At 46.3% G+C, this 24,392-nt stretch overlaps 1 protein-coding gene across 1 annotated transcript in view; it reads right to left on the reverse strand.

Moving 5' to 3' along the window:
* Positions 1-22,666, reverse strand: part of LOC144098798 (organic cation transporter protein-like) — a 26,221-nt gene extending 3,555 nt beyond the window's left edge. Inside the window, exons 1-9 of the mRNA XM_077631668.1 lie at positions 22,219-22,666; positions 16,611-16,833; positions 15,295-15,398; positions 13,063-13,217; positions 8,537-8,705; positions 6,839-6,950; positions 6,293-6,438; positions 1,618-1,832; positions 108-292 (exon numbers count right to left, since the gene is read on the reverse strand). Coding sequence (XP_077487794.1) covers positions 108-292; positions 1,618-1,832; positions 6,293-6,438; positions 6,839-6,950; positions 8,537-8,705; positions 13,063-13,217; positions 15,295-15,398; positions 16,611-16,833; positions 22,219-22,361 — 1,452 coding nt within the window. The 5' untranslated portion in view covers positions 22,362-22,666. The remainder of the gene's footprint in view (positions 1-107; positions 293-1,617; positions 1,833-6,292; positions 6,439-6,838; positions 6,951-8,536; positions 8,706-13,062; positions 13,218-15,294; positions 15,399-16,610; positions 16,834-22,218) is intronic.
* Between the last annotated feature and the right edge of the window lie 1,726 nt (positions 22,667-24,392).

A 24,392-nucleotide genomic window follows, 5' to 3' on the forward strand; every position in this document is an offset into this window, starting at 1 on the left:
TGCATAATGTTAAGACGAGAGAGTAGAAGCCACACATTTTGCTCTCTGGTATTTACACTCTTGTGGAGCACCTTGTGAGCAGTTACGCATGGGATCAGCAGTCTCACCAGGTCGGATGCAATAAATGGAGACGCAATAGTGCCTATGCGTGCACTCATGCTTCCAATCCCAATAGCCGTGTTGCGGTGAGAAGTAGGGAACACCTCAGCCGAATACAGGTAGATGACTGCAAAGGATGCTGTGATGAAGCACTTCCCCACAGCGACCAGTGCCGTGGACAGCCATGGCAAATCTGGAGAAAAAATGGCAGGCACATTAGCATGCACATGTAGCCAAGGCTTCTTAAAGGAACCCTTAAGACATCTTAAAGGTACCCTCAGTGGCAAGCGTTCTTGAAGGCATACCGAGTACAAACTGAAGTCATAGATTGGTGGATTACTGCTTTTGAACTACAAAGAGATGAACATTACAGAAAACAGCTGTCATAAGCTAGAAAAGAGTGAACTGGACAGGCATCACCACCATCAGCCTTTTATACAAGTGCATGCTGTATTGTTATGCAAGATTTTTTTTTTTAATTGATCATAAAATTAATACTCAGTGCAATGTGCATAGGGGAAATCCCAAGGTGGAGAGAGTTTCACTCTGGGAGTAACCAGACATTAGCACTCACCAGAACTTTTTGTCATATGACTGTAAAGATTTTTCTGTAGCCGTACGGTTGAGTATTTAATCCGCAATTCAAAAATAAGTTACATGCCCAAAACATTAAGGTGACTTCTGTAACACTACTGCTAGTGCACTTTTATTGCACAAGGAAGACAGAAATGAACTAAAATCAAAAAAATTAAATGAAGCAAGCCTGTGGCACCTGATGTAATCGACAGTGTTGAGAGTCTGGACCCGATTGGTAAAAAATATTTTCAGTTTCTCTGCAATGAGGATCTTGGTAAAGAATATTTTCAATTTCTCTGCAATGAGGGTCTTGCTGCCAAATAAGTGGATTTTGCTACAAACAAAAACCCAACAAAGTTAGCCTCAGTGTCCCTTCTCACATTTTTTACATTTTCATAAACATAAATGTGATGACGTTGTGTTTGAAACGGGCTAGACACACCCATGGTCTCGGGTTTCGCTCTGATGAAATCGCAGAACAACAAGCGTGCCACTGTTCTGCAAGTGCCTTTGACTTATCGCTATTGATTCTGATGTCCCAGCTTGTTGAAAATTTGGTTTCTACTTTTTTAAATTAAAAAAAAAATGCCTCAAGCAGTGTTTGGTATTTTGGAACTGCACAACTGCAAAAATATACACCTTCCAACTGTACAAGAGGACACTGCGTGACCTATGCACATAAGAAAAATGGTACTGTGGACAGCATTCAACGAACGTAGCAAAACCGTGCAAAGTAAGAGCACAGTTGCTCTAGCGTGAGATAGCACCGTTGAAATCGGCTTTCACTGAATTCTACGGAACAAGCAGAACCATTGAGTGCAGACTGTACTGTAGAACAGAAGCTCAGGCTAGTCTGTATGTAGCATAGTTGTTCTCTTTAGTATTTAGTCTTTTTACCCTAATGTTGGAAATATGGCACACTCTGCAAGCAGGATCCTTTACCTTCTGGTATAAAGGGCACGACGACACAGAAGATTCCAGCCAGCAGAAGGAAGGTGGAGAGTACAATGCGCCGGCCGCTACACTGTAGCGCCAGAACAGCCAGCAGCACTCCTGGAAGCTCAATCAGCGCCAAGAGCCCAAAGCTGTAGAATGTCGTGCCACCTAGCGTGTCTGCACTCAGGCTGAGGCCATAGTAGACCATGGCATTTACCATCCTGCAAAATTGCAGGAGCACAGTTGAATTCATATCTGCACAAACAAAGGAGGCTGCGAGAAAGCCTAGTTTTCTTGCTGCCTAGAGGTGCGGCTTGACATTAAGGGATGTATGATACAAACTGCACAGGCAAAAGCAAAAGATGCCATTCAGTTCGCAGTTGTATGCTCAAGCTGCCAAGAAGCTAAGCTTTTTCTTGGCTTCTGTGTTCCAAAATCTTATACTGGTAGAGTCGTGCCTCGTTACCCTGGACAGCGTTCCAAATCAAAACTGTCCATAAAGTGAGACATCATAGATGTCGAATTGTGAAGAAAACAGTTCCGAAAGAAAGACTCCATGATTAACTGAGCGAAATTGGCCAAAATCTCCTTAAATCCAAGTGTATTACTCTGCCATTATCTCTGGAGAAAAAAAATGCAGGGGAAATGGAGTGGATAACAGTCCATCCTACTAAAAACATGTATGAGCACTGAACTCTTAATACATTCCTATACTAATTCAGCTGATGGTAAATCAGTATATTGGTGGTTAATTCTAAAATATTAAAAAATACCATTTCAGTGAGTAGTAAATTCTTATTCCATATTTTTCATCAATCACTAACTACAGGAATTGTGCCCTCTGACTGGAAAATAGTTAAAGTCATACCTATATTTAAAACTGGAAACAAAGCCTCAGTCGAAAACTATCGCCCAATATCTCTCACGTGCATCTGCTGCGAAATGCTAGAACATATAATTGCATCTCATGTTTTCTGTCATCTTGAGCGCAATAACTTTTTTTTTTTTTACCGTAATCAACATGGGTTTAGAAAAGGTCATTCCTGTGAAACACAGTTATTCGAACTAACCACTGACTTGCATTTTAATATGAACGATAACCTGCAAACTGATTGTATATTTCTTGATTTTGCCAAAGCCTTCGACCACGTAGCTCACTGCTGCATGATTACAAAATTATCACTCCGTCTAGACTCGTTAACTTTATCACGGCTTCGTAACTTCCTCACAGATCGCCAACAATTTGTCCTCTAACCTTTCCCCAATTACCTCTGGTGTGCCGCAGGGCAGTGTACTCGGCCCTTTACTATTTCTTATATATATATAAACGACTTACCTAATAACATATCTTCCTCTATGCGAATATTCACGGATGATTGTATTATCTACCACCCTATTAAATCTGCCAACTACCATCTGGTACTCCAATCATCTTCATCTTATTAATGAGTGGTGCAATAAATGGTTAATGACCCTTAACGTATCAAAATGTAAAATCATCTCATTCAGCCGGAAACATAACAATTCTAACTATACATACCATATTCAAGATGACTTACTCTCTCATGTATCCCATTACAAATACCTTGGTGTTAACCTTTCGTCCGATCTTTCATGGTCTTTTCATATCACATCCATATGCGCTGCGGCCTCAAAGTCATTAGGGTACATACACTGTAACTTACGATATTCTCCTGCTAATATTCGGAAACTAGCATACCCAGCATTTGTTCGACCACAGCTTGAGTTCGCTTCCTCCATTTGGTCTCCTTATTACAACAACATGGTCATCACATTAGAAACTATTCCAAATAGGGCAGCCCGATTCATCTCTAAAAACTATAACTACCATTCATCTTTCTTTGCAATCTTTAGCCATACGCTGTGACATCGCTTTACTAACATTATTTTACAAGTACGTGCACTCCAGTAGATCATGCTCATTTCACCTAGATGTCCCATCTCACACATCTAAAAGATTGCCCAACCATCTCAGTTTTACTCGCATCTATGGTGACACATTAGCGTTCAATTCATCAGCACTTCCCCAAGCCATCAGATTATCGAATAACCTCCCAGACAACATCGCCTCACTGTCTAATCCTGATACCTTCCATCACCAACTGATTGCACATTTCACTGAAGCCATCTTAACATGTTGATGCAATCTCTTTTACGTTTTTCGTTTACTTTTTTTCTCTTTTTGTTTGTATTTGTTTCCAAATTTTGTTGACACCATTAGACGTGCCATGTGCTTTTTAATTTTATTTTTGTGTGATGTACCCTGTGTCCCTTTTTTCGGATTTATTTCGGTGTTCCTATGTCAACTTTACCTTTACTTACCATGAGTTCCTATTTCTTTGTTACTATGTCAACTGTTCTGTATTATATTGAGGTGTTCCAAATTTTTACTGATCATGTATAGTGCCTTGTTTCCCTGTTTTTGCTTGTCCCCTTTTGAATTTGATCTTGATGTTTTGCTGCCCCCCTTACACAATGCCCTATGGGCCTGTAAGGTATTTCAAATAAAAAATAAAAAAAATATGTATATAACTTCCAGAGATCTGGGTGTAAATCATGACCAATTTATTACAAACATTTAGGGTGCGATAACTTGAGCCCCAAAACCTGATTGAAATATATTTTGTTACTTTTCGAACGTTCAGCTGTGTGCTGAGAAATGTCCAATATTGAGAAAATTTATTTTATTTCAAATACCCTGAGGGCAATGAGAGTATTTGAAATAAATTTTCCCAATGTTGGATATTGCTCAGCACACAGCCAAAAGCTCAAAAAGCTGCAAGTATATTTCAATCATGTTCTGGGCTTCAATTATCCAAAACTTGCGAAGTTTTACTGTTACAAGAAATAATAAGTGATTAAATATGCTCCACCACCTGTCTGAAAGCATGTGAATTCACTTTATTTTATTTATTTTTTTTACCGTCGTTATAAACCGCTGCAGCAATTGTGTTGCCCAATATATTCAATAAAAATTCCATTGCATGGTCTCGGGGAAGGTTCAATAGAGGTTTGTATATAGTTATGTAGAAGGGGTACAGATATGCAATTGCTAATCTCCTGGTACAGACCTATGTCCAGTCCATTGACAATTGATGAATGCAGATTTAAACGTAGCAGAATCTCCCGAGAGTTTTCTTCACAATCACTTACAGAATACAGCAGACAGTAAGGTGTGTCAACCAGGCACCTTTGTACTTTAATGCATGAAACCACAAAACAATAAAAGGTCACCATTTCGAGTTTTGCTCTTGCTCTACCTTTTGGTGGTGTCCTGCACTCTAAATGCAGGCAAGAAAATATCTTTTTGGTTACAGGCGCGACAACACAAGGTAGAAAGACGGGACCAAAAAGATGTAAGGACCAAAAAGATGTAAGTGGCCTGTAACCAAAAAGATGTACAGTTACCAACTTGCCCCGCAAGACGTTCTTTTAAGAAAATATCTGGTTAGAGCATGCAAAGTTTTATGCTCTCCTCTATCCATGTTAATGCAACAGAAATACATTGGCCCCAATCGGTCCTGTGCATTTCACCCTGCCCATTATTCGAACACATTTCCATATCAGTACTAAGGCAAAAATGCATAGCATAGAAAAGGTATGCTCTCCTGAAAAAGTTGTCGATACTTTAAGCTGCCCATATTAAAGAGAGCCATAAAGGAGCACAATTGTACCAGTACATTCAGAGCAGGTCAAGAAACCACAATTACCATAGTTGCAGGATATGTGCAAGGCAACAATGCAACTTTACCAAAAGTTAGCAGATGTTTCATATCACTGTTCTCAATAAAAGCATCTCCAGAACTGTCTGCAGGGAAACAAATTTTTTAAAATTTTAAGTCAGTACTTCACAAAACCTTGCTTTAAAATACCATTGTTTGCATTAGCTTGCGTTGGCATGAATGTGGGATCACATCGGCGAGTCGCAGGTGTAGCGCACAAGACTTGGCCAATTTTGTTGCACTCAGTGCACATTTTACAGCATTTCGTTTGTATCCCTGTTGAGCAGTAGTAGTGGTGCATGTAATATGACCTGCAGAGATGGTACAGTGGCTAATGCTCTATGCTCACAAATTCATGAACTTACTCCCTTCCCTGCACTGCACCAATGTGTCACCACAGCTGCGAGGCACATAGGCATGGTCAACACGTAAGCATGGCAACTATGTCTTCATCGCTCAGACTGTTGTACGCTTTCCATGGCTGAAGGGAGTAAGTAAGCAGTGATTGACCTGACAGCACGAGAGAGGAGATGCCAAGGTGCCAAAAGGGTGTGCAAGTGACACCTCACACAGAAAATTGCAATTGGAGTGAGACGTTTCAGAGCGCTATTTGCCAACTAATGTCTGAACACTTCTCTTGGTGCTCGTTGAGAGTCGCACAAATCCGGTTGCGCAACTTTCATGACATGCCGATTAAACATGCCTTGAGGCCCATTATCTAGCTATAAAATGTGAAGATTTCAGTTATTCTCTTTGGGCAATAGTGCTGAACTGGGTTCGTCAGGCAATAAGATGTTCTGCTAGTAGAGCACGCAAGCAAGTTACTGCTAGTCTTGGGTGCACTCACACAGGTCAACCACAATCCTAAGCAGCTTACAAGCAGCCATGAATAATATTTCAGCTAAATCATGAGCAAAATGCCATGAGGTGTGACTAACCAGTTGAAGCCCACATTGAAGGTTCGATAACGAAGCCGTGAAGTCTTGAAGAGATCAGAAAGCGAAGAAGAAGAGTGTCTGGGCACTCGTGTAGAGTCGTGGCTGCATGGATCAGTGCACGACTTGTCACAAGAATGGCTGCAGCTCTGTTATTCAAGGGGAAAAAAAAAAGATGAGTTTGTGAGGCCACAGTGTTAAAGCTTACCTAAACGAGTCAATACGAAAAGAGGCTCGTTGACAAGAAAAAAAATGCATGTCTGCAGAAGAAATGCCAAAATTCACAATATGCTTCAATAGCAGTGTCAGTGTATCTGTATACTGACTAGCATGGTTCATTTCACTTTGTGCAATAAGCTAATAATAGACTTTTGCATGTGACTTTGCTTGTCATTAATAGGTTATAATTTATGGCTATGTTCACGTGGTGGTAGTTCTCTGTCAAGATATGCCCCAAGCTTGCCAATGCTACCTAAAGGCAGGCTAACACACTCACTCAGAAGAATGGCTCTAATGTTAGCTGTTCACGGCACTTGGCGCATTGCTTACCAAGTTGGCAACTGGAGGTCTCTTGTTCCATCTGGCAGCTCTGTTAATAATGGCTACGGCTTCGTCTTCCATTCTGTTATGCATGCACCAGGCCAAGCTTTCTGGCAGAAGCCTGCAAAACGGCAGTAAAAGCTGTGAGATAACACACACAATTCCTAAATGTGCAGAGGAAAAATGAAGCGTTTAGTTTCAAGAAGGCGCATCCAAAGCATCAGTCAAGTGCCTGCTGCTCTCATGCACTGAAGGAGGCTAGGCATACATTATAAAGTATTGCGAGAAAAAGAAAATTTTTTTTCAGACTGCGAGCTTGCTTTCTGCACAGCATGTGCTCAGTGCAGATGTGAGCGGGCTTGTCCAGAGCACTGGAGTAGTCTGGAATAAAAAATGCACTAGTGCAGCTGCTCTTTTAGGGGCACAGTGCCCATGCCTTAGCCATTTGTATGTCACACACCCTCCACTGTGTGATATGACAGTATGTAGGTACTGTAATAAATAAATATGTATGTGTGGCTACAATTCAGTGGAAGCACACTGTGTGAATATCTCGGTAGGCTTTGAAAAATCCTTTAGTCCTCAGAGCATCGTTCAAGCGCTCGAGACAAGCCTGCTCACACCTGTACTTCGAGCACCCTCAAAGCCAAGTACGATGACTGTGCCACAAAAACAACGCCCATTTTCTGGGTTTCAATGCAGCTAAACAGCATTTAGGCCCATTTACTGATCGTGGAAGGAAGGTGGAATGTCAAACCCACCGACGTGGCTACATTGTATGTCAAGCAAGGCATCTACGTAGAATTACTCCGAAATGAACTTGAACTACCCTGTTTTTGGCCTCTCACTTCCCGAGACATAGCAAATTTTTTCCTGAAAGAGTGAAAAGTGCACAGGAAAGGACTAATTGGATACAAATATTCAGGAGAGGCCCTAGTCCTGCAGTGGATGTAGCCTGGCTGATAAGTGCAAATAGACTTCAGAACATTTGTTTTTGCACTTGCTTGAGCAAAATTACTGACACTAAATGGGGCTCAATGCGGAACACTCCAATTTCCCTTCTGTCTACACTAAGAATATTTCAGGCCAGATTTGTGCCTTCTATGCGCTGCACCTGTGCTGCATATGTGCTGCATAAACCGGTTTAGGCATATGTACAATCAGATCAACAACAAAAAAAAGCTGCAGAAGCCAGCTTTGGTGCTCACATATACTCATTTGAACTTGCCTTGTACTTGAGCTCATGTCACCAAGCTGGTGTATCATGATAATGTTCACTACATTTGGGAGAGTCAGACAAAAAAAGTTAGTGTAGATTCGCACCACAGAAATAGTTCATCACAATGGTAGCTACAGAGTCTTGTGCGAGCAAAATGTTTCAGGCATTTTATTTATCCAGCGCAAAAAGACAAGGACAAGTAAAGATACCCGATATACTAGTTCAGATGTCTGAAATGTATATAACCAACTAGCCCAGTTAAGAGCCGTGGAAATAACTAAGCAAAACTTGTTTGCTTCTGGAGCGTGCATGGTAGCTAGTTTTGCATCATCAGCATCCCTCTCACCTTTGAGAGGACGTGAAACTCCCGCCCTTACTTCAGGAGTGCTGCAAAAGCTGCTACTACAACATGACAGGCACTTTTCAATGCAGTTCCCCCGTGACACTTGTTTCTTTTACTAAGGACGTGTTGTGATGCAATACATTACCAGTAGTAAGGCAGGAGCAACACGATGGGTGCAGCCAGGGCCATAGATAGGTGCCTCCAGTTGGGCAGCATGTAGGCTGCCACAGCAAGCAGGGTCTCACCAGTTGGGAAGGCCAGCTGGAATAGCAGCACACTGATCAGCCGCCGTGAGGGGCCGACCAGTTCCACGGCTGCACAGAAATAGCAGCACTTGCACTTAGCATGGAAAAAAACCCATAGGAAATAGTGGTTTTGAGTGCAATAAATGCACTAGGCTGAAGAATGATCTGATGAGCTCCTTTGACATTTTGTGTGCTTCGACAGCTCAGAGACTCATTTTGGTCATCCATTCAATGCACATCAACCGCACCATAGGCTGGTTTGCGGGATCTAACGTTCCCGGGGCTGTGAGAGAGACACCGTAGTGGAGAGCGTTGGATCAATTTCGACCACCTGCAGTTGTTTGACCTGCCAAGCATCAAAGAACACACTGCTGCTTTCGCATGATTCAGCCAAGATGCAGCTGTCCTGGCCGGGATTCGATATTGCCACCTAGGGATCAGCTGCTGAGCTCCATAGCCACTAAGCCATTTCTGCAGGTCAGCACAAATGGGTGTTCACCATTTTGTCATGAAATATGAACGTGTACCGCATTTCACCTGACATTGGGCTTTCTCTCAAAATCCTGCAGTGTCTGCTCACAGCTACACCTGGAGCAATCCTTATTTTACTCATTTGTCATAATTTATGCCTGTATGGCGTATCGGGTATTCAATAAGGGAGGAGGGGAAGGGGAATCGGAGCAGAAGTAATTTTAGATTAAACTGAGAACAATTCATAACTAACATAACTGTGCTCAGTGAAGAAGTGCAACATGACATTGACTAGGTTTGCATGACAGGTAGCTTATAAAATGCTGTCATAGCATTCTGTATTGGTGTTATGCACTGAATAGTGAAACAATTTAAGGTGGCCAGGTATGTCCTCACTGGTGGAGTGACGTCAGAGGTTGCTGTTGGAGCAGCGCAGCGCACTGCTGGCAAAACGCAACAGGGGGGGCTCGGCAAATTTAGAGTGGCAAGGTGGCCTACGGCGCATGCGGGCCCGGACCATCCCTCCTGCCTCTCGGTCAAAGTGCCGGCTGCAAAATACCGTCATAAACGTGCCCCGTTCTCGACGAGACGTTCGCTTGCGGTTTCGCTGCACTGAAAGCCTCCAGATAGCTCAATGCGGTCATCACAGACCACTGACGCGAAAACGAAACTATGCCGCCAGGTGAAGCACGCGGGTCGCGCAGTTGCGCTGGCTGGCTCCGAGGTTACTGTTTGTTATCCGCTTTTTTGTGGCTTAAGTACACAGGGACTGGATTCTAGTGGTGGACTATTCTACGAGATGGAGGCGGCCGCCGCAAATCGACCGCAAGGACGCACTCGCGTGCCGTAGCTTTAACCGTTCATCTTTCGAGCCCTTGTTTCCGAGCCCACAGCTTATGTGAAGGTAGTGACCGAAATGGTTGTAGCATGGACACTTGTTACTAATCTCCGCAGACTCGCTCATCGCCCACCCGTCGACTGCGTCGTGGCCCGACGCTATGACGTATCGCGTACGTGGTGCTGCGCCTCCCTTTGACACGCGAGCGCACAGCGGCCGTGTCAGGTTTTATTCCAGGCCTAATCTTACCGCGCTTTCACCACATGCTTGTAGTTATTCTACGTGGAAAAGCAAGCTAACTGGTGTGACGAGTGCGAGATGCTGCAACAGGCGTGCGCCGTTTGGAAACGCGACGATGGCTGACCGCGAGTTCAGACAAACAGGAAATTTCGTGCTATTTTAAATACGAGTAACGAAAATGCGGTGCCAATCGAATCGAACAGCAATATTGTTCGCACAATTTTCGAATATTTGCTCACCCTGAAAACCAGAAACCCGTGACCCACGGGGCAAAAAATTGAGTTGGGCTCGCCTGGCCTTTGTCGCAGATAGGAGAAATTTCGGAGAATTTGATGCTTTTAGCGCACCATGGCGCATAAAACAGTGTTCATGTCAAAACGGCGCAATTGGACCAGCTGTACCACTCCTGCAAGATACGAAAATGATAATGCCTGGACCAATGCCAGTGATACCAACGCCCAGCAGTGACAAATGTTTCTGCGAATTTCGGTGTCAGTGGGCGTAGTGCCCCTTGCATTCGAACAGTCTTTCACGGCGGGTGCCGACCGAGGCGGGAGCCTGCGCCAAGTCACGCACGCCTGCAGAAAAAAAAAATCGAGCCTAAATGATTTTTTTTTTTGCGCCTAAATGACCCGCCGCGGTGGCCCAGTGGTTAGGGCGCTCGGCTACTGATCCGGAGTTCCCGGGTTCGAACCCGACCGCGACGGCTGCGTTTTTATAGAGACAAAACGCTAAGGCGCCCGTGTGCTGTGCGATGTCAGTGCACGTTAAAGATTCCCAGGTGGTCGAAATTATTCTAGAGCCCTCTAGAGGCACATCTCTCTTACTTTCTTCTTCCACTCCCTCCTTTATCCCTTCCCTTACGGCGCGTTTCAGGTGTCCAACGATATATGAGAGAGAGATACTGCGCCATTTCCTTTCCCCCAAAACCAATTATTATTGCGCCTTAATGAAGGGTCGTCCGCCGCCTCCAAAGCTGGCTTCACTGCACTAAAACTATGCTTGCCGCGAAGCAAGCTTGCAGTCAATAGCCTGCACTGCTGTCAACACCCTCCTCCGTTCGGCTGTACCGACTACACTGGCCAGAAATGTATCCGAGCGCACTCGGCGTAAGGATGGAAAAAGTACACAGTTTCACCAGGTAGGGCTGAAAATATGAGAAACAGCCTCCGTGGCTGGCACACAAGAACTGCCGTCCGTCCATGACTGGCCGTTTTCTTATATACTGAGAAACGCACAGGCTACAATGGTTTTTATACTCTTCATATAAACAACGTTGGCTGGCAAATCACGAAGCATTTCGTCGAAAAAATGGCACCATCTAGTGGTAGTACTGCGAATGTTGCGGTAGATATTGCGATTTCACATGAGAAAAAAAAATTGGCTGGGATTCAACGTGGCTTCAACCTAGTTACATGAGCGGAAGCTCTGTTAAGTATGGTCCCCAATGTCTCAAATCAAATGTCAAGATCAAGGTCAGGTCATATGATCACGTGGTACAGTAGCGCGGGCCATAACCACCACACAGTTATGTTCGGTTTGACCTTGTAAGGTATTGAAGGTCATTGTGGATGTGGTGCCCACCGTCTCAAATCAAATGTCAAGGCCAAGGTCAGGTACCGAATGGTCGCAGTCATGATCCCGTGGTCATACATACTACCATAGTTTGGGCCATACCACCACGCAGTTAAATACGATTTCGCCTTGTGAGGCATTGAAGGTCACTGCCTCATCCACATCGAAATAGGAAGTTGTGCCCGAAGGAGTAGAGATCTCGCTCTAAAAAAAGAAAAGTTTTTCTTCTGCGCATCAAAGGTTCCGTAGCGCGCAGGCAGCGTGGAAAAAGTCGCAACGAAATTAACCAATATTTACGTTAACGCTGCGTAATCGCATAACGAGCGAAAGCTTGGTATATAGACGATAACAGACGCTTCCTCGCAGTGCCCCTCGGTGTCTATGATTCCGCATGCAGCTCCTTATACCGGGCGTTTTTAGCGAACACTTTCAAAAATTCTTAAAGAAATTTTTCGAGAGGAAAAAGATAACCGCTATAGCAGGAAAATCTCAAATGCGGCGAACGTCAGTAATTGCAAAAACCGTGCTAATTAATCAGCTCGGTAATTAACTTTACAATTAACTAATATTGGCGGTTATTGCCACGGGCAAGTCTGTAGACATGGAGGAGACAATACCGTATCAGTTTTTAAAGCGAAGAAAAAGTTTTTTTTCCCCGCACCAAACCGAAACTATGCGCACGAGGTGCGCCGAAAGTCTAGTACAAACCCAACGTCCGCTGGTGATGCGTTGCAATGGCCGCGGCGGCCACCTCAAAATTGATGTGCTATTTTTCCTGGCTGGCAAGCCTCGACGCTGAGCTTAGACCCCCCACAACCAGTTATTTTCTTCGTTCGGCGCAAGCAAAACGCTATAGACATTGCCAGCTACATGGCCGTTGGCTTTAGCGCGGCTTTATTCCTTTAACGCAGCTAGCATGATGCGAAAGAGAAAAAAAGTAACCAGCTCCCGTGGGTAACTGCGCAGGCAGAGCGCAAGTCCAGTGCCTATCAGGGTTCTCAAAATCGACGGCCGTGTAATTGGCGATGACTAAGCGTTTTTATGCGGTTACGTCATTGGCAGCGCCCTCCCCAAACAGCTGTGCCGGTCAAACGTATGATGAGAACGCATAATCGCAGAGGTTTTTTTTTTTTTTTTCCCCCAACAAGGGCGCGAGTTCTCTAATCGAACAGTGTGTTGGAAGCCTTATTCTGCTTGTCCTGGCTACGTGGTATTTAGGCCATTTCGGGTGGAGCTGGCGTGCCGGCAGAGCGCGGGATGTGGCATCGAAGAGGAAGAGCACATATACGCCGACTCGCTCACCGAGGACGAACGACGTCTGGTAGAGGGCAGTGGCGCCCATGGCCGTGATTATGCGTGTCGCTGTGAACTGAATGTAGTTCGTCGTAAACACGGTGGCCCACGCACTGCACAGGAACACTGGCGGGATGAAGAGGAAGCAGATGCGCCGGCCGTACCTGCGACGCCAGCACCCGTCGCCTTTAGCGTGTGTTGTCGATTCCTGCTCGATAAGCTGCGAACACACTATCCAAAATGCCACACTTGCGGCCTAACCCTCGGCCGCAACGCGTTCAGAACTGCATGTCACCCACAAAGAATTGCGAAGCGAGAACTTTTTATAGTTTATAGGTGTTTACAGTCTCAAAGCGACTCATGCTATGAGGGTCGCCGTAGTGAAGGGCTCCGGAAATTTAGACAACCTGGGGGCCGCAACGCGTTCAGAACTGCATGTCACCCACAAAGAAATGCGAAGCGAGAACGTTTTATAGTTTATGGGTGTTTACAGTCTCAAAGCGACTCATGCTATGAGGGTCGCCGTAGTGAAGGGCTCCGGAAATTTAGACCAACCTGGGGGCCGCAACCCGTTCAGAACTGCATGTCACCCACAAAGAAATGCGAAGCGAGAACGTTTTATAGTTTATAGGTGTTTACAGTAGTATCAAAGCGACTCATGCTATGAGGGTCGCCGTAGTGAAGGGCTCTGGAAATTTCGACAACCTTGGGTCCTTTAACGTGCACTGACATCGCACAGCACACGGGCCTCTAGAGTTTCACCTCCATCGAAATTCGGCCGCCGCGGCCGGGATCGAACCCGCGTCTTTCGGGCCAGCAGCCGAGTGCCACATCCACTGAGCCAGCGATAACGTTTTAATTCTTACAGGGACATGTCGCACGTGACAAACGCAGCTGTGGCTCGATCGCCTCTGAAATATGGCCGGCCTTTTCAAAATTGCGTGATTTGCTCTTCATTCCGCCCTTCACCAAAGAGCCAGCAACATTTATGCGAGACTTTCCAGGCTCCAAAAAGAATTTTGGCTATAAAACATTGGCTATAAAACATATTAGTGGAGTTATGGCTCAACATAAGTAGCACAGGGTCGTTAGCAGCACAGGCCTTTTCGTTTTGTGTATCGACACGACCGAATTCCGTCAATTCTGTTCATGAACTCGCACAAACCACACTTGCAATGTAAAGGTGCACATACAGGGCGACTTTTTTTTACCGTTTACAGCTTCTAATTTTAAAAACTCAGATATGTCGGTGCCGTCTGTGCAGGTGTCAACCAAAATTAATTAATCAAAGTTAGTATTTTAGATTTTTTTAGAGGGAGGGGCAAGGTTAAATTGAGAAGTTCAAGATCGTCAACATTGAAGGTAATTGTTCGTAATTGGCAACGTCGTAAGATCGTAATTCGCAACGTGGTTTGAAGTATCGAACGTCAAAAATCAGCATTTGAAATTCGTTTAGTTGGTTTTCCCGCATGACATATTTGTAAATTGGCGTCGCTCCCATTTTTAATGCACTAAATAGGCACGCCATTTGCATATTTGGCGTAGAAGTTGCCTTAATTTCGGCGACTTTACCACGTGCAGCTACGCCATTTGTATATATCTGCAATGCGGGAAAGCTAACTCAACGAGATTTCAAATGCCCATTTTGAAGTTTCATATTTCGAACCACATTCCGATTAATCAAATTTAAGAACTGGGCGCACCTTCGGTACTGACGGCCTTCAGTTTCGCAATATAATCTTTCCCTAAAATATAGAAAAAACAAGTTTATTAGCTAGTTTTTGTTAATTAATCGTCCAATTATTGAACTCTCTCACATACATAATGTCCGCTTTGCTGTACAATACACCTGCGCAGACCGCACTGACGTACCATTCGCAGTTTTTAAAATAAAAAGCTGAACTTAATCACCGGTAGAAGTAGCAAAGCAAAACTTTTTGTGCACTTGTTTAATAAGGCCCGGCTGTCGAACTGTCACGCCACATTTGAGTTACTACTAATGGCTTAAAGAGAACCAAACCAGCAATTTCCGGAGCCCTTCACTACGGCGTCCCTCATAACCTGAGTCGCTTTGGGGCGCCAAACCCCCATAAACCAGAAGCGAACTAGCAGAATGCTGCTCGTAAAATTTAGATGAGAATATAGACTGTCTCGCATTCCTTTGAAGGAGGCTCAGAAGAGACTACCAGTAAATGTGATCTACAGTTTAGAAAGTATATTAGCCGCCATTAACATTCTTACCGGTCCGATAAGTGTCCAAACAGCACAGACGCAATCATAACTCCAACCATGAACAGTGACTGTGAGAAGCTGACAAGCCAGTCGTCCTTGCAGACCAAGTTAAACTGCAACGGGGGGAAAAAAAGAGCAACTGCATGTGGAACACTCACTCTGTGACACAGCTAAAAAAACAACAAAAAAACACCTGCGCACTACTCTAGTATAGCTGCGCGCCACAGAAAACAACTCGGGAAAGTGATTATAACCAAGATTGAAAGGGGTAGACACCAAAACTTTTCGTTGCGTTTTTCTTCTCATAAATGGTATGCAAGTCAGTGGTAAAGATAAATAACAGCGTAGAATTCGCTCGTGCCCGGTGAATTATAATTGAATTTCTTCATTATATAGCTTTGGTTTTAGCTGCCGATCGGTGGCTGTGACGTCAGAAGCACGCGAACCATTGACTGTCATTCATGCTCCTTGGGTAGGCTGCCGTTAAGGATTGGAGCGAACTAAATCAAAGAGAACGATTATGCCGCACCTCTTGTGTACTTCACCCGATCTCAACAATTACTTCAAGTTTAAGGTTTACTTCCACTTCAATACAGGTTACATGGGCAGTAAAGAGTACAGAAGAAGGTCCCGAAGTTAGACAGCTAGGGGGACCTATTACAAAGCGGGTAAAAATAATCCCATACATTAGGCAGCATAGAAAAAAATATAGTGAAAGCGCAAAAAATAAGACACGAAAAATAAGAAATCCTACCCAGAAAGAACTACATTGGCACATTGGAGTTACAAAGCAAACTCGTGTACCGCGATGCCCCCGTAGGGCTGCCGATTCAGAGACTGCATTGGAAAAGCACTACACCCAATTTACCGGGCGTAGGTAAATACCACCAGGTGATTCATGTCTATACTAGCGTGTCGCACAATTCCAAAGAAAGAACACAACAAAACATTGGCGCAACAATCCCTTTCTCCTCTGTGAGAAGTGCCCACACATTGGTAGATAATGTCCAAATGTCTGAAGCACGCTTTATTTAGGCATAAAAAGTTTCAGCACAGGCGAAAATTAAACGTAGGCGGTTTCCAGCTGGGTTCGGAACATCGTTTCTTACCGAACTGCGAGTCAACCACGGACGTCCACCACGAGATATCCGGAAGGACGCTATCTAACAGCCGCCACGTTTAGTCACCTAAATTATAAAGCGCGAGAAAACTTCGAACAAAGGCGCCTTTCCGTCTTGTTCCTTTAAGAACAACAAAAAAAAAAAAAGAAACGGCCGCAACCCTTCGAAGGGCAGCGGCGAGGAGAAAAAAAAAAGCGGGTATACCTCGGTGACGATGGTGCTCTCGAACTCAGCGTCCGAGTAGACCCACCGGTCGCAGGGCTGGGACGTGTTGAGGAAGTCCTGGGCATCGCAGCCTTGGGCCACCGAGCCGTTGCGGTCGTGGCGGTAGCACTGCGCCTCCTCCGCGCTCTGGTCCGGGATGGCGTGCGCCGTCCACGGCTCGTGGAACGCGGTGCCGTTGCCGTCACAGCCATCGATGAAGCATCTTGCCGAAACGGAGGCAAAGCGCGAGAAAAGGTCGACCATCGCAGCGAACGGCCGTAGAGTCGCCGACGCGATGGAGGCAGCTACGTACAAGACACTCTCCGACCCACCTAAGCTTCTGCCGCCCCCTGCTACGCTTGCCTTCCCTCGGAATCCACTCCGTTACCCTTAGGAACCAGCGGTTATCTTGCCTTCGCATTACATGACCTGTCCAAGCCCATTTCTTCCTCTTGATTTCGACTAGGACGTCATTAGCACGCGTTTTTTCGCCTCACCCACTCTGCCTTCTTCCCGTCTCTTAACGTTACAGCTACCACTTCTCTTTGCATAGCTCGCTGCGTTGTCCTCAATTTAAGGTGAATACTTTTCGTTAGCCTCCACGTTTCTGTTCCGTAGTTGAAGATGCAGCTGCTATATGCTTGTCTCTTGATGGAGATTCGTAAACTGCCATTCAAGATATGAGAAAACCTGCCAAATGCGCTCCACCCCAGTCTTATTCGAATTATTTCACTCTCGTGACCCGGGATCTGTGGTCACTACCTGCCCTAAGTAGACGTATTCGCTTACAACTTCCAGAACCTCGCTATCGATTGAGAACAGCTGTTGCCTTCCGAGAATGTTGAAAATTACTTTGTTTTATGCGTATTAATTTTTAGGCAACCGTTCCGCTCTGCATGTCGAAGTCATTGATCATGATTTGTAATTCATCTCCTGAGTGACTTAGCAAAGCAATACGTCATCGGCAAATCGTAGATTACTAACCGATATTCTCCATTAGCTCTTATCCCCAACTGCTAGGCCTTTGAATACCTCTTGCAAACGGGGGGTGAATAGCACTGGCGAGATCATGTCTACTTGCCTGACACCCTTCGTTATTAAAATTTTGTTGCTGACTTTATGTAAGACTATGGTGGCTGTGCAGCCGTTACAAATATATTCCAATACTTTTGCATAAGGCTCTTCCACATCCCGATTCCGCAATGCCTGCATGACTGCTGAAATGCTTTCCCGTAATCGATAAAGGCTATAATACAGGGGTTGGTTACGTTCTGCGCATTTCTCTATCACTTGATCGATAGCACGAATATGGTCTATAGTCGAGTGCTTTGCTTTATGGGGGTTTACTGTTCCAAAGCGACTCGGGATATGAGCGACGCCGTAGTGAAGGCCTCCGGAAATTTCGACCACCTGGGGTTCTTTAACGTGCACTGACATTGCACAGTACACGGGCCTTTAGAATTTTGCCTCCATCGAAAGTGGACCGCCGTGGCTGGGATCGAGCCCGCGTCTTTCGGGTCAGCAGCCGAGCGCCATAACCACTGAGCGACCGCGGCGGCCCGGTCTATTGTTGATAAGCGCTTACGCTTGGGAGCGGTGCGGAATGATGCCATTATGTGGATGGTATAAGGAGCGGATGCTATCGCGTTTAACCCTCACGACGGAGCTTGAGCGCCTCCCAATGTTTTTTTTTTTTAGATCAAAATGTCACGGGAGGAGGGTATGTACCAAATAGTGAATATTGCTAAGTATTCCCGTGCTGTATGGCTGAGAAGCTATACTGTGGAATAACTACTGTGGAATAAAATATTACAAGCTAACTGCAGCATACCGGCCACTTTTTTCTGGTACCGGGTTGCAAATCATACGCACGAACTTGAAGGCTAGAACTTTCAAACACGATCCATCACTCTTCCTCGACCCGCCGCGGTGGCTCAGTGGTTAGGGCGGTCGGCTACTGATCCGGAGTTCCCGGGTTCGAACCCGACCGCGGCGGTTGCGTTTTTATGGAGGCAAAACGCTAAGGAGCCGTGTGCTGTGCGATGTCAGTGCACGTTATAGATCCCCAGGTGGTCGAAATTATTCCGGAGCCCTCCACTACGGCACCTCTTTCTTCCTTTCTTCTTTCACTCCCTCCTTTATCCCTTCCTTTACGGCACGGTTCAGGTGTCCAACGATATATGAGACAGATACTGCGCCATTTCCTTTCCCCAAAAACTAAAAAACTAATTATTATTATTATTATTATTATTATTATTATTATTAACTCTTCCTCGTTCGGCAAGAAACCGGCGCTCTAAGTAAGGTATATACTGTTTTTCTATACATAGGTAGCTCTCATCCAGGCAAAAAATGAAGAGGTAAAATGCACTTTGGTTCGTACAGTCTAAACACGAATGGGGCAAAAAAGGAGTAATTACTCCTTTCTCCAGCGCCTTCACTTTTAAGGGGCAGGATATGCTGCACAAGCCCTGGGGTAGATTTCCATCACTGAAAATACGGAATACTTGCGGTTGGCAACGGAAACAAATTGCTTCATGAAAACATGCGAATAAGTTATAGCAGTTACGAAAATCTCGACCGCGGTTCCGAAGCCTCTTCGACCTCTGGCGCCGCGTTTAAAAGCCTCCTCCCATTACTAGCTACGTGAATTTACTACGCATTGCAGCGGGAATGTATACCAGCGTTCCCAAGAGTAAGCATTCCTTGTATTTAGTGATCGAGATCTACTCCAGAAACAGGGCAGCGCACCCTGCCCTTAAAAGGAAATGCGTTAGAGGACAGCTTACTTTTTACTCCGAGTTTAGTGCGAACTCAACATACCGCTTCATTTTTCTCGAACATGTATACGTGTTTCGACGACAGCCCGTGAACATCTCGTCATCGACACATTGCTCATAAGCATACATATGTTCTGAGTTTAAGATTGGCTACACAGAGTCACCATCCGGATTTAGCGATAACCAGTTCAGGTCTTAGTGTATTTTTTCCTCGAAGCGGCCGAGTGCGGCGGATAGAACCGATATTCGCGGCGCGCCTTCCGAAAGGCCCGTAAAGCAATAAAACGCTTCGAGATAGAGATAGGCAGACGAAAAAGCGCTCGCAATTAGACGCAGAGAGAGCCCCGCCGACGCGTCGAATGTTAAGGGACCGCTCGGAAGGAGTGCCTTCCGACAGCTGATGTTCGAGCCAGGAAACGGCCTGATATGAGAGTACACATTCACGAAACAAATTTCCGCGGCGTTGTGCATATTGACAATCTTTACTGCGCGACTACAGCTCGTGGGATGCACAATCAAGGCGGTGTAACTTGGTAACCCTGCCAGTGCCGCATAAACTGAACAAAGGGCCTGAGAAAAGCCTCGGTCAGCTAACCAACGCTGCGGCAAAAGGACCGAACGCAGATAAGCTTTCTTGCATTTGCTATAGAAATGTGTAAGGGTGGAGAAAATGAAACCAAGATGGCTCAGTGGTTAGAGCGCTCGGCTACTGATCCGGAGTTCCCGGGTTCGAACCCGACCGCGGCGGCTGCGTTTTTATGGAGGAAAAATGCTAAGGCGCCCGTGTGCTGTGCGATGTCAGTGCCCGTTAAAGACCCCAGGTGGTATAAATTATTCCGGAGCCCTCCACTATGGCACCTCTTCCTTTCTTCTTTCACTCCCTCCTTTATCCCTTCCCTTACGGCGTGATTCAGGTCTCCAACGATATATGAGAGAGATACTGCGCCATCTCCTTTCCCCAAAAACCAATTATTATTATTATTAAATATTCAGAGTCATTCCGAAGAGAACCACTTTACTTTTCAGGGCTTCAGATGTGTGCTTCAAGACGAAACTTTTTTTTTGCTACATGGAGGTTTGGAGGCGGTAATAATACTAGTTACTGATGCATGCGCGAAAGGGTTGCATAAAGTAGCTCTAATAAACAACCACTAACAAGATACACCCTCATATCAAGGCTTTAAAGGCAGCCGAAGAGAAATTAATCACAAAAAAAAATCACTAGCAAAAGAGAAAGGAGTACCCGAACCATGCGCGAGCCTCACAGAGAGCAAGTGGAACGTCACGCGACATCTGGTCCACGTGGACCAAGAAGATGTCGGCATTCACCATCTGCGCAGACTCATCCTCTCTATTTTCATAATAAAGGTTTGCTCTCTGTCTCTCTCAAGTGGAATATTCGTACAGCGTGGTTTTTTTTTTTTTTCAAAGCCTGACACAACTTGTCCGAGGCCCTCGTATTCCTTCCTCTGGACCTCTTATTGAAACTATGTCAGTGCATTTCTGAACATTGCTAAGCTCTGTTCTACCGACAGGTGCCATTTGCAATGGGAGTTCACAATGTGAAAAATCTGCCATACCCGATCCAAATCAGTTATAGATTTCATCGAAAAAAAAAATCCTTCCCTAAATTACAGGATCCGCAGATCTTTTTTTTTTCAGAAATGCAAAACTAACTAGCCCGGCAACACACGTTACTGAAATTCTGTAGGTATATTGTATGACTTGAGCAAACAGCTCAATGTGCAAGCTTGAGCCACGAGGGCATCCGCATAAAAAAAAGGTCGTTCCAATAACGATCATTACGACAACGCTGGACGATTCTTTAATCCTAATGCGGTTACTAACGCCAACTCCACTTCAGCATAGTCGAAGTTAATTGAGAGCACGCCTGTAATCAACTCATTTGCTATCATTTCAGTGGCGACGTGCAAAACGTCACGTCGCAGTTAACTTTCGAGCACAGCATAGCAACATTTGCCGCAGCATGTGAAACGGGTCATGCGGCAGTGTCGGCAGAACAAAATGAAGCTGGTGAAGTGATCGCCTTCAGTATCAGTACTTGGCTGACCCGACTCTTCCGAAAGAAAATTAAGAAAATTAGCTCCCTTCCCAAGAGCCGGGGCATCGGAACGTTTGTTCTACCATTCCTGTATTCCTTCAAATCGCTCGCAGCTCTGCTTCTGGGTGGCCTATGAGCTGTAAGCGCAAGAATAAAACGTTAACATTTGCTTGAACAGGAATACTATTATAGAGCACTGCCATTCCGTGCATACTCACCTCCACCGACAAGGCCTGCAGCGGCGGGCGGGCGGATGGTTTGGTCTGTAGGGTTTAACGTCTCAAAGCGACTCAAGTTATGAGGGGTACGCCGTAGTAAAAGGCTCCGAATAATTTTCGACCACCTGGAATTCTTTAACATGCACTGACATCGCACAGCACACCGGCCTCCAACATATCGCCTCCATCGAAATGCGACCACCGCGGCCGGGACCGATCCCGCGTCTTTCGGGTCAATAGCCGAGCACCATAACCACAGGCGGGCGGATCCCTTAGAATGCTATAAGGCTGGCTACGCTCTTGAAGGTTACGAATAAGAGCTGATTTGCTTGCCGGCGACCTTTCCAGGACAGTAGTAGGATGCAATACCTAGAAGGGTGGACAGACTCAAGCCAACGCCAGATGAGCACGAAGTGCCATGTGGGTGTGGTCATAGTCGGCAAGCCAGAAACCGAACGAATTAGGGGAGCCAGTCTCGTCTGAATCTAGACGGGAGCTAGAGAACAGCACTGAACAGCGCGACGGTTCCGGCACGCGCAGCAGCCCACCTGTGTTCGGGAACTGCCGCCAGGAACACGTGCGCCAGTTGGTGCGCTCCGTTCAGGATAGGCGGCAGGCATGCCAGCATCTGCACGAACATCTGGAACCTGCCGTACTCGCCGATGTGGATCAGCGCCCTGTCGAAATCCATGGCGCACGGCCGCAAGGCAGCGGTAGTTGCGAGCGGCGGCGACGTGTCCCGATGCGGCGGCCGAAGACGTGCCTTGCGCGCCCTCGCTTCCCACGGCGTCACCTTACCGCCGGAGCGAGCGCAACGGCCGGAGAGCGGGCGATGGTGTCCTGTAGCCGTCTCTGCGGTGGCGTTCGGGAATGGCTACAAAGGCAACTGCGGTGTCATGCCGGCGCGTGGCGCAACCGCCTCGCGACGGGCGCAGTCGGCGAAAGGAGCGCGAGCGGCGAGAGCGAGCCGAGCCCGCCGAAACAAATGCTCGCTCCGCAACCTCCGCCGACCGGCGACGCTGGCTCCCCCACTCTACCATTTCTGGCAGCGAGGCAGATACGCTTATCTCTAGCGCATTTATATAGCGGCGCCGCTAAGCCGTTTGCGGCGGTGCCGGCTTCCTCCACGGTGCCCGCGTATGCGAAGGGTTTGCTACGTCATGCCGGTTAGCTTTTGGGTGGGCGTAGCGAACAGAGCAGAGCCACGCGCAGACGGCCGAGACATTCTGCACAGTGCTGTACAGAAGACGCTTCGTCGTGAAACCGTCTAAAGATTTTCTATCAGTTTCTGAATGTGCGCAAAACACACACATTCACGAGCCTCGAATAGAAGCAGCACCATGAGCTACGAATATTTCGTCTTTATTTAAAAAGTGTACGCAAACCAACAATTCCAAAACCAACGTCACATCGTTGTTTTACTGCACGGGTGTTCGCCCCGGGTCTCCTGTCAAAGTTGCGGATTTGTTGCCTGCTAGCGATCACTGCTCGCCGTCATCGTTTCAGCGATGCTTGCATTCACGCTTGCAACTTCACGTTTGAAGCCTGCCGCGAGACTGCTGCATTATGCTTGGGCCCGCAAGAGCAAGTGCCACAAGCCCAGGTGATCAGCGAGTTGGCGCGCTGCAGTAAGCGCCCTAGCTCTGTTAAGATACAGTGCGCGGTATGCAAGGAATTCCAGAAGAGAACGTCATTTTATGCATCGTTTACCTGCTTCTAGAGAATGCAGTCCGGGGTGTATAGATCGCACTTAATTACGTTAGTTCAGCTGCACTTTCCTCACGAGATAATTTCGTGGTAGGTGAGTAGGATTCCCGCGCTCTGCGAAACACTACAAACGAGTATACTCTGAAGTCCCATTTTCTCAATTCCCTAATTCATCCGGGTGACGCCTCATCCCACTGTCGTCTGAGGCTCGAGTCCGCGAGCCGACTTTGCTCACATATATCGTAATTGGCCCAACAAACCTGCTCCCCCTTTGAGGGGGCTGAGCGACAGGAACGATGGGAGGCTGCTCTGCGCAGCTCACGGCCAGCCGGAAGACCAACTCCGGATCGTGCGCTGGGCGTTGGCAGTCGGCGAGGCCCAAGGACTTTCGGGCACCTAGAGCGGGCCGAGGGCCCACCGTCTTCTTCCCCTGACCCAGTTCTCTCTCACGAGAGAGAAAGAGAAAAGAGTTTACTGGTGTCATTTAAATATCCCGCAGATTAATAAGACCTGTGACGTCACCTACGATGTTACACCGGAGCTCTGTGACCATACCAGCTGCATACCAGGTGCGAAACTCCCCATAGGTCCTATGTACTGAAAACCGGTGGTCTGAAGAAGCCAAAGCTTGGAGTTTAACAGAGTCACTGAAAAAAAAAAGGACTAGAGGTTAACAGAGGACCACGCCACTCGCGGCCTTCGGACGAACTTCTCAGCGCTGTTCAAAACATAAGCGTAGCACAGAAGTTGCAGGACGCCATCAATAACTGATAGCCCAGCTCATAAGTGGCGTGACCATCTGCTAACCTCCCAAAGTGCCGCTGGGACTAGCCAGATTTTAAAGCAGAGTTTCCTCGGGAAATGGTTTTTCTTGATACGCATCTATAAAGACGTGAATGTTTGCGGTCAGCGCCTTGGCGCATGTGTAAAGGAACTGATATAGTTTTCAAGTGACGTGACGGGCGCAATCTTTGGGCACTATAGCTACCACAGCGTACGTGGGAACCGGTTGGCG

Source organism: Amblyomma americanum, chromosome 7 (assembly GCF_052857255.1).
Source record: "Amblyomma americanum isolate KBUSLIRL-KWMA chromosome 7, ASM5285725v1, whole genome shotgun sequence".
In the NCBI taxonomy this organism is placed as follows: domain Eukaryota; kingdom Metazoa; phylum Arthropoda; class Arachnida; order Ixodida; family Ixodidae; genus Amblyomma; species Amblyomma americanum.